At 39.5% G+C, this 10000-nt stretch overlaps 1 protein-coding gene across 1 annotated transcript in view; it reads right to left on the reverse strand.

The window, feature by feature from the left end:
- Positions 1-10000, reverse strand: part of LOC113814675 (uncharacterized) — a 145935-nt gene that overhangs the window by 10490 nt on the left and 125445 nt on the right. The window contains exon 4 of the mRNA XM_070145039.1: positions 9112-9203. Within this exon, the coding sequence (XP_070001140.1) occupies positions 9112-9203 (92 nt within the window). The remainder of the gene's footprint in view (positions 1-9111; positions 9204-10000) is intronic.

The following is a 10000-nucleotide window of genomic DNA, read 5'->3' on the forward strand; positions in this document are numbered from 1 at the left end:
TTTTATTCTTCTTTCATAGAATATTTCATTAGGTATTTATTCAATTAACTTATCAAAATTATCACATTTCATTCTAATATCACGCTCTTGGTACTTTAAATCTATTATCTAAGTTATTCTTTCTGTATACATTCCGTCTGTGTGTAAGTGGACAGGTACATGTGCAAATGTGTATATATGTATGTTTTTACATTTCAATATGTATTCTTTTATTATTATTATCATTATTATTATTATTATTATTATTATTATTATTATTATTATTATCATTGTCATTATCATTATTATTAATATTATTATTATTGTTGAATATTATTATTATTATTATTATTATTATTATCATTATTATCATTATCATTATTATTATTATTATTATTATTATCATTATCATCATTATCATCATTATTAATATTATTATTATTGTTAATTATTATTATTATTAATATTATCATTACTGTTAATTATTATCATTATTATTATTATCGTTATTAACACTATCATTATTATTATCATTATTATCATTATTACGCGCATTCATGATTGATCGTGTATACATATGTCATTCATCCTTTTTTTTTCTTTAATATTCCTCGCCATCACATAACTTTGCAAAATTTTGACATCATCAATGTTGTATATAAAAGAAAATGACGCAATACCTCTACAGGAAGATAAGATTCACAGTCAATGGAGTCTGGGAAAATATATATAAAATTTCTGAAGCAGAACCGATTAAGGGTTTGGCGGTTGAACACGGTGGGAAGAGAGGGATAAAAAAAAGAAGAGAGAGAGAGGGAGAGGGGGAGGGGAGGGGTAGAGGGAGGGAGAGAGGGGGAGAGGGGGAGGGAGGGGGAGAGGGAGGGAGGGGGAGGGGGAGGGGGGGAGAGGGAGAGAGCGGGAGAGGGGGAGGGAGGGAGGGAGGGAGGGAGGGAGGGAGGGAGGGAGGGAGGGAGGGAGGGAGGGAGGAGGAGGGAGGGAGGGAGGGAAGGAAGAGAGGGAGAGAGAAGGAAGGGAGGGAGGGAGGGAGGGAGGAGGGAGAGAGAGAGAGAGAGAAGAGAGAGAGAGAGAGAGAGAGAGAGAGAGAGAGAGAGAGAGAGAGAGAGAGAGAGAGAGAACCCAGAAAGATGGAAGAAGGAAGAGGGAAAAGGAAAGATGGAGAAGGAGGTGAAGGCAAGGAAAGAGAGAATGAAGTAGTGAAAGAAGAAGAGAAAGAAAGGAAGGAATGCAAAAAGGAGAAATGACTAAGAGAATGATGAAGAAATGTTGATAGAAAAAGAAAGAAGAAGAAGAAGAAGAAGAAAGAGTAAAAGTGAAGTAAAAAATAAAAATGAAATGAAACAAAGAAAAAAAGAAACATAGTCTCGAGCACTGTAACACAAACAAACAAACAAACAAACAAACAAACAAACAAAGGAGAGAAGGAAACAAAACAAGAATCAAATACCAAAACAAACAAACAAACAAACAAACAAAGGAGAGAAGAAAAAAAAAACCAAGAATCACATACAAAAACAAACAAACAAACAAACAAACAAAGGAGAGAAGGAAACAAAACAAGAAACACATACGAAAACAAACAAACAAACAAACAAACAAAGGAGAGAAGAAAAGAAATAAAAAATCAAATACAAAAAACAAACAAACAAACAAACAAACAAAGGAGAGAAGAAAAAAACCCAAAAATCACATACGAAAACAAAGAAAAAAACAAACAAACAAAGAAGAGAAGAAAGAAATCAAGAATCACATACAAAAACAAACAAACAAACAAACAAACAAAGGAGAGAAGAAAAGAAACCAAGAATCACATACAAAAAAACAAACAAACAAACAAACAAACAAACAAAGGAGAGAAGAAAAGAAATCAAGAATCACATACAAAAACAAACAAACAAACAAACAAACAAAGGAGAGAAGAAAAAAACCCAAGAATCAAATACAAAAAACAAACAAACAAACAAACAAACAAAGGAGAGAAGAAAAAAACCCAAGAATCACATACAAAAACAAACAAACAAACAAAGGAGAGAAGGAAACAAATCAAGAATCAAATACAAAAAAACAAACAAACAAACAAACAAACAAACGAGAGAAGGAAACAAAACAAGAATCACATACAAAAAACAAACAAACAAACAAACAAACAAAGGAGAGAAGAAAAGAAACCAAGAATCAAATACCAAAAAACAAACAAACAAACAAACAAACTCCAGAGTAGAGGTGCTTCATTTGCAATAATTATTATTATTTTTTTTTTTTCAGCTAAACGATTCATTAAGAAGATTTCGTAAATGACGCTCGATTATGAATTAACTTTTCTACGTCTATTCACTTACTTGTTTGAATGAAATGAGCGAAAAGGGAGATGATTAACGAATTAAAAAAGACGAAAGAATATTGGAGAAAAGAAAGGAAGGTAGAAAGAAAAAATGATGGAGGAATAAAGAAAGGAGAGAGAAAGAGAGTGAGTGAGAGAGAGAGAGAGAGAGAGAGAGAGAGAGAGAGAGAGAGAGAGAGAGAGCGAGAGAGAGCGAGAGAGAGAGAGAGAGAAAACGAAAAAATGAAACAAAAAGAGAACAGGAAAGAAGGGAAATCAATCAAGGTGAACAAAGAAAAGAGAAAAGAAGGGAGAACGAAAAGAAGAAAGAGAAGAAGAGAGAAAGAGAAAGAAAGAAAATAAGAATAAAAAAGGAAAGAAAGAGAGAGAAAGAACAAACAAAACCAACTTCCAGATAATCATGAAAATTACCATAAAAAAGAAACAGAGAAAGAAAGACGACGAAGAAAAAAAAAAATAAATAAAAAGATGCCAAGAGAAAATTAAATACTTTTCCCCAATAATAATAATAACAATAATAATAATAAAAGATAACTATAATGAAAAACAAACAAACAAACATACAGAAAAACGGGAAACGGAAAGAGATTGTTATGATCTAAGGTAAAGCTACTTAATTTGCGATAATTACTTCCAGCTGCTTAAATGGAATTTTCCCGAAGTAAATGATCAATTCTGGAAAATTCTGGAAAATCGTTAAGGAAAAATCTGGAAAATTCGTTCTAGAAAATTCTGGAAAATTCTGGAAAATTCGTTCTAGAAAATTCTGGAAAATTCGTTCTGGAAAATTCTGGAAAATTCGTTCTGGAAAATTCTGGAAAATTCGTTCTGGAAAATTCTGGAAAATTCTGGAAAATTCGTTCTAGAAAATTCTGAAAAATTCGATCTGGAAAATTCTGGAAAATTCGTTTGGAAAATTCTGGAAAATTCGTTCTAGAAAATTCTGGAAAATTCGTTCTAGAAAATTCTGGAAAATTCGTTTGGAAAATTCTGGAAAATTCGTTTGGAAAATTCTGGAAAATTCGTTTGGAAAATTCTGGAAAATTCGTTCTGGAAAATTCTGGAAATATCGTTAAGGAAAATTCTAGAAAATTCGATCTGGAAAATTCTGGAAAATATCGTTCTGGAAAATTCTGGAAATATCGTTAAGGAAAATTCTGGAAAATCGTTAAGGAAAATTCTGGAAAATTTGGAAAATTCGTTCTGGAAAATTCTGGAAAATCGTTAAGGAAAATTCTGGAAAATTTGGAAAATTCGTTCTGGAAAATTCTGGAAAATTCTGGAAAATCGTTAAGGAAAATTCTGGAAAATTCGTTCTGGAAAATTCTGGAAATATCGTTAAGGAAAATTCTAGAAAATTCGATCTGGAAAATTCTGGAAAATATCGTTCTGGAAAATTCTGGAAATATCGTTAAGGAAAATTCTGGAAAATCGTTAAGGAAAATTCTGGAAAATTTGGAAAATTCGTTCTGGAAAATTCTGGAAAATCGTTAAGGAAAATTCTGGAAAATTTGGAAAATTCGTTCTGGAAAATTCTGGAAAATTCTGGAAAATCGTTAAGGAAAATTCTGGAAAATTCGTTCTGGAAAATTCTGGAAAATTCTGGAAAATCGTTAAGGAAAATTCTGGAAAATTCGTTCTGGAAAATTCTGGAAAATTCGTTCTGGAAAATTCTGGAAAATTCGTTCTGGAAAATTCTGGAAAATTCTGGAAAATTCGTTCTAGAAAATTCTGAAAAATTCGATCTGGAAAATTCTGGAAAATTCGTTTGGAAAATTCTGGAAAATTCGTTCTAGAAAATTCTGGAAAATTCGTTCTAGAAAATTCTGGAAAATTCGTTTGGAAAATTCTGGAAAATTCGTTTGGAAAATTCTGGAAAATTCGTTTGGAAAATTCTGGAAAATTCGTTCTGGAAAATTCTGGAAATATCGTTAAGGAAAATTCTAGAAAATTCGATCTGGAAAATTCGATCTGGAAAATTCTGGAAAATATCGTTCTGGAAAATTCTGGAAATATCGTTAAGGAAAATTCTGGAAAATCGTTAAGGAAAATTCTGGAAAATTTGGAAAATTCGTTCTGGAAAATTCTGGAAAATCGTTAAGGAAAATTCTGGAAAATTTGGAAAATTCGTTCTGGAAAATTCTGGAAAATCGTTAAGGAAAATTCTGGAAAATTCGTTCTGGAAAATTCTGGAAAATTCTGGAAAATCGTTAAGGAAAATTCTGGAAAATTCGTTCTGGAAAATTCTGGAAAATTCTGGAAAATCGTTAAGGAAAATTCTGGAAAATTCTGGAAAATCGTTAAGGAAAATTCTGGAAAATTCGTTCTGGAAAATTCTGGAAAATTCTGGAAAATCGTTAAGGAAAATTCTGGAAAATTCGTTCTAGAAAATTCTGGAAAATTCGTTCTGGAAAATTCTGGAAATATCGTTAAGGAAAATTCTGGAAAATTCGTTCTGGAAAATTCTGGAAAATTCTGGAAAATTCGTTAAGGAAAATTCTGGAAAATTCGTTCTAGAAAATTCTGGAAAATTCGTTATTATTATTCATATTTTCATTATTGTTATTTTTCTTCTTATTATTATTATCATCATTATTATCATTATTATTATTAGTAGTATTAGTATCATCATTGTTATCATCATCAGTAATGCCATTATCATTATCATGATTATCATTATTATCATTGTTATCATTACTATTGTTATTATAATTATTGTTGTTTTCTGTATCACTATCATTATCATTATCATTGTATTTTTTTTTATTGTTGTTAGCCATTATCATCATCATCACCATCATCATCACCACCATAATCAACATTATCATCATCACCATTATTTTCATTATCATCATTATAATCACCATTATCACTTGTACCACCTTTATCAATCTGGAATATAGACGAGATAATCAGAACCTTATCCAACTAGAAAAGAGAAAAAAAAACGAAATAAATAAATAAAGAAAGAAAGAGAGAAAGAATAGAAAAATAAACGAAAAAGATAAATAAATAAATAAAGAAAGAGTTAAGAAAAAACGAAATAAAAATAAATAATTAAATAAAGAATCAAAAAAACGAAAAAAAATAAAGATAAAAAAAAGAAATAAACAAACAAATAAAGAATAATAAAAAACCCGAAGTATAAAATAACATAATATAAGATAGTCCCCCCTAGCAAACCCACCGAGCGATAGACAACAAAAAACGGGTCGTCACGATACGCGATCTGCCCCCAAGTCGAGCTGGTTGAGCGATCTCGAATCAATAGATAAGAGGCTCGTACATTCACACGGGGATAAAACGTGGCTGGAGGAGGAGGTGCTGGTGGAGGGGGAGGAGGAGGGGGAGGGAGGGGGTGGTGGTGGTGGGGGAGGAGGGGGAGGAGGTGGTGGTGGAGGAGGAGGAGGTGGAGGAGGAGGAGAGGGGGTGGTGGTGGTGGTGGTGGAGGAGGAGGAGGAGGGAGGGGGAGGGAGGGGGAGGAGGTGGTGGTGGTGGTGGGGGTGGTGGAGGAGGAGGAGGAGGAGGAGGAGGAGGAGGTGGGGGAGGTGGTGGAGGAAGAGGTGGGGAGAGGGGGAGGAGGGGGTGGGGGAGGGAGGAGGTGGGGGAGAGGGAGGAGGTGGGGGAGAGGTGGTGGTGGAGGAGGAGGGGGTGGGTGAGGGAGGGGGTGGGGGAGAAGGAGGAGGAGTGAGGAGGAGGAGGAGGAGGGAGGAGGTGGGGGAGGAGGATTATCAAGAGGGGGTGGTGGTGGTGGTGGTGGTGGAGAAGACGAGGAGGTGGTGGTGGTGGTGGAGGAGGAGAAGTATTAGGAGGGGGTGGAGGAGGAGGTGGTGGAGGAGGAGGAGGTGGGGAGATGGAGGTGGGTGAGGAGGGGGAGGAGGTGGTCGAGGAGGAGGTGGTGGAGGAGGTAGAGGAGGAGGTGGTGGTCGAGGAGGAGGAGGAGGGGGTGGTGGAGGGGGAAGAGGAGGTGGAGGTGGTGGAGGAGGAGGTGGGGGAGGTGGGAGAAGGAGGTGGTCGAGGAAGAGGTGGTGGTGGTGGAGGAGGTGGAGGAAATGGAGAGGGGGAGGAGGATTATTAAGAGGGGGTGGTGGTGTTGGTGATGGAGGAGGGGAGGAGGTGGCGGAGGAGGTGGGGCAGAGGGGGAGGAGGAGTATTGAGAGGGGTGTTTGGTGGAGGTGGGGGAGGAGGAGGAGGTGGGGGAGGGAGGGGGTGGTGGTGGAGGAGGAGGAGGTGGGTGAGGAGAAGGAGGAGGAGGAGGATTATTATTAAGAGGGGGTGGTGGTGTTGGGGGAGGAGGAGGAGGAGGATTATTTAGAGGGGGTGGTGGTGGTGGAGGAGGTGGTGGAGGTGGTCGAGGAGGAGGTGGTGGAGGTGGAGGAGGAGGTGGGGGTGGTGGAGAAGGGGGAGGAGGAGGAGGTGGTGGAGGTGGAGGAGGAGGAGGAGGGGTGGTGGTGGTGGAGGAGGAGGAGGGGGTGGTGGAGGAAGAGATGGAGGAGGAGGAGGAGGGGGTGGTGGTCGAGGAGGAGAGAGTGAGGAGGAGGTGGGGGTGGTGGTGGGGGAGAGGAGGAGGTGGGGGAGGAGGGGGTGGTGGTCGAGGAGGAAGAGGAGGCGGTGGAGTATTACGAGGAAGTGGTGGTGGTAGAGGAGAAAATACAGGATAGGGGAAGGAGGAGAAAGAGAAAAGAAAAAGGAAAGAGGAAAAAAGAAAAAGGAGTAATGAGGGAAGAAAAGGAAGAGGAAGAACAAACGAAAGGGAAAGAGGAGACAGACGACGCAAAACGGAAGGAGGAAGACAAGGAGAAGAGGACGAGAAGATGATGAAAGAGAGAGAGGGGAGAGAGGGGAGGAGGGAAGGGAGGGGAAGGAGAGCCGAAGGAAGATTAAGCCGAGAGTGGGTGGGGGGAGGAGGAGGGGGTGGGGAGGTGAAGCGTGGAGAGGGGAAAGCTTTAAGGAGAGCGAGTAGGAGGGGTGGCGAGAGGGAAGAAGAGGAGGAGGAGGAAGTGGAGGAGGAAATGAAGTAAGTGGAAGAGGAGGGGGAGTATCAAGTGAAGGAAGTGGAGGAGGAGGAGGAAGTGGAGGAAGAGAAAGAAATGGAGGAGAAGAAGGAGGAGAAGGATATGAAGACGGAGGAGGAGGAGGAGGGAGAGGAGGATGAAGAGGACAAGGAGAAGGAAGTGGAGGAGGAGGAAGTGGAAGAAGAGAAAGAAATGGAGGAGAAGGAGGAGGAAAAGAATATAGAGGAGGAGGAGGAGGAGGAGAGAGAATTGCAGGAGAATGAAGAAGAAAAAGAATAGGAGGAATAGGAGGAAGAGGAGAAAGAGAAAAGGCTTGAGAGGAGGAGGGCAGGGAGGCAGGGAGGGAGGGAGGAGGGGCAGTGCGAGGCTGAGTGCAGAGTACACCGGGTTCAAGACGACTCCAAATGTACAGCAGATACGAGAAAACGCGAGAGCATGAATGACTAAGTATGGAGTGAGAGTAAATCTTGGCGGAATTCTAGGGAGGAATATTTAGGAATATTTGGGCGAAAATAAGCAAAAACATGAAAGAGAAAAACATTTAAATTGAATCGTCCGTCGAGGTATATATATATATATATATATATATATATATATATATATATATATATATATATATATATATATATATATATATATATATACATATATATACATATATATACATATATATATATTTACATCTGTCTATCTATCTATCTATCTATCTATCTATCTATCTATCTATCTATCTATCTATCTATCTATCTATCTATCTATATATATATATATATATATATATATATATATATATATATATATATATATATATATATATACATGAACCGTATCCATGTTGACAAATGTGGAAAAGGTATGGATGAGACTGGATATCTTCACAAAACAAGATATGTATTTGACCGGTTTCGATGACGTCTTCGTCAGAAATACATGAAATACATGTATTTCTGATGAAGACGTAATCGAAACCGGTCAAATACATCTTTGGTATTGTGAAGATATCCAGTCTCATTCATACCTTTTCCATATATATATACATATTTGCTTGCGAGCGTGTGTGTTTGTGTGTGTGTGTTTGTGTGTGTGTGTGTGTGTGTGTGTGTGTGTGTGTGTGTGTGTGTGTGTGTGTGTGTGTGTGCGCAAGGACGTGCGTGCGCGCATGTATATGTGTGTGTGTATCTGTCTGTGTGCATATGTGCGTGCATGTTACTGTTCATGTATGTGGCTAAATATCGATGAAAAACAACAGCTGAATAAAGAAACAACAAGACGTAGAGGAAATGCGCACCGCAAGGCCCAACCACCTCAGAAATGCGCACCACAAGGCCCAGCCACCTTTGAAATGCGCACCACAAGGCCCAGCCACCTCTGAAATGCGCACCGCAAGGCCCAGCCACCTCTGAAATGCACACCACAAGGCCCAGCCACCTCAGAAATGCGCACCACAAGGCCCAACCACCTCAGAAATGCGCACCACAAGGCCCAGCCACCTCAGAAATGCGCACCACAAGGCCCAACCACCTCAGAAATGCGCACCACAAGGCCCAGCCACCTCAGAAATGCGCACCACAAGGCCCAGCCACCTCAGAAATGCGCACCACAAGGCCCAGCCACCTCAGAAATGCGCACCACAAGGCCCAGCCACCTCAGAAATGCGCACCACAAGGCCCAGCCACCTCAGAAATGCGCACCACAAGGCCCAGCCACCTCAGAAATGCGCACCACAAGGTCCCAGCAAAAAGGTCGAGGCAAACTTACTTTACATGTACACTGAGTGCGGCAGTCCAGATTGAAGGTCTCTCCGTCCTCATAAGTTATGTTGTTGACAGTACACTTCGCCGGTTTAACCACTGGGGGAAGAAGAACGCAGGATTAAGAAGGGTAGGAGGAGAAAGAGAAGAGAGGGAATGGTGAGAGGAGAGGAGAGAGGAGCAATTGGTTTGTATCTGTGTTTTTTCTCGCTCTTTTCTTTTTTTTTTTCTCTCTCTCCCTTTTCCCCTCTCTCCCTTTCATTCTCTCTCTTTCTTTAATTCTTTCTCTTTCTTTCATCATCTCCCCCCCCTCCTCTCTCTCTCTCTCTCTCTCTCTCTCTCTCTCTCCCTTTCTTTCTCTTTCTTTCATCATCTCCCCCCCTCCTTCTCTCTCTCTCTCTCTCTCTCTCTCTCTCTCCCTTTCATTCTCTCTTTCTTTTATCATCTCTCTCTCCCCCCCTCTCTTCCTCTCTCCCTCTCTATCTATCTATCTCTATCTCTCTCTCTTTCTCTCACCTCTCTCTCTCTCTTTCTCTCCCTCTAACTAGCCTATTTTCTTATTGCCACTGCTATTTACCATCGCAATTAACTAGTATCTTATTCATTCCACACTATATCAACTTATGTATATGCATATGCTTATCTCTGAGTAACCACTCCAATGCTATATACCATGTATCATAGTTTCTTAATTACTATATACATATGATTCTATCTCACCACATACATACCTTACCACAATATAATATAATATACACATATGATATACACAGACATTTAATACACGTTCTCTACATAGCATAACATACCCCGTCCTACATTTCCTACATTTCCACATCGCCTACATGTCCTTAACTTTCCTTTTGACAAGTGTTAGTGTCTTACTGGGGGTCTTA

This window comes from Penaeus vannamei, chromosome 33 (assembly GCF_042767895.1).
Source record: "Penaeus vannamei isolate JL-2024 chromosome 33, ASM4276789v1, whole genome shotgun sequence".
NCBI lineage: Eukaryota > Metazoa > Arthropoda > Malacostraca > Decapoda > Penaeidae > Penaeus > Penaeus vannamei.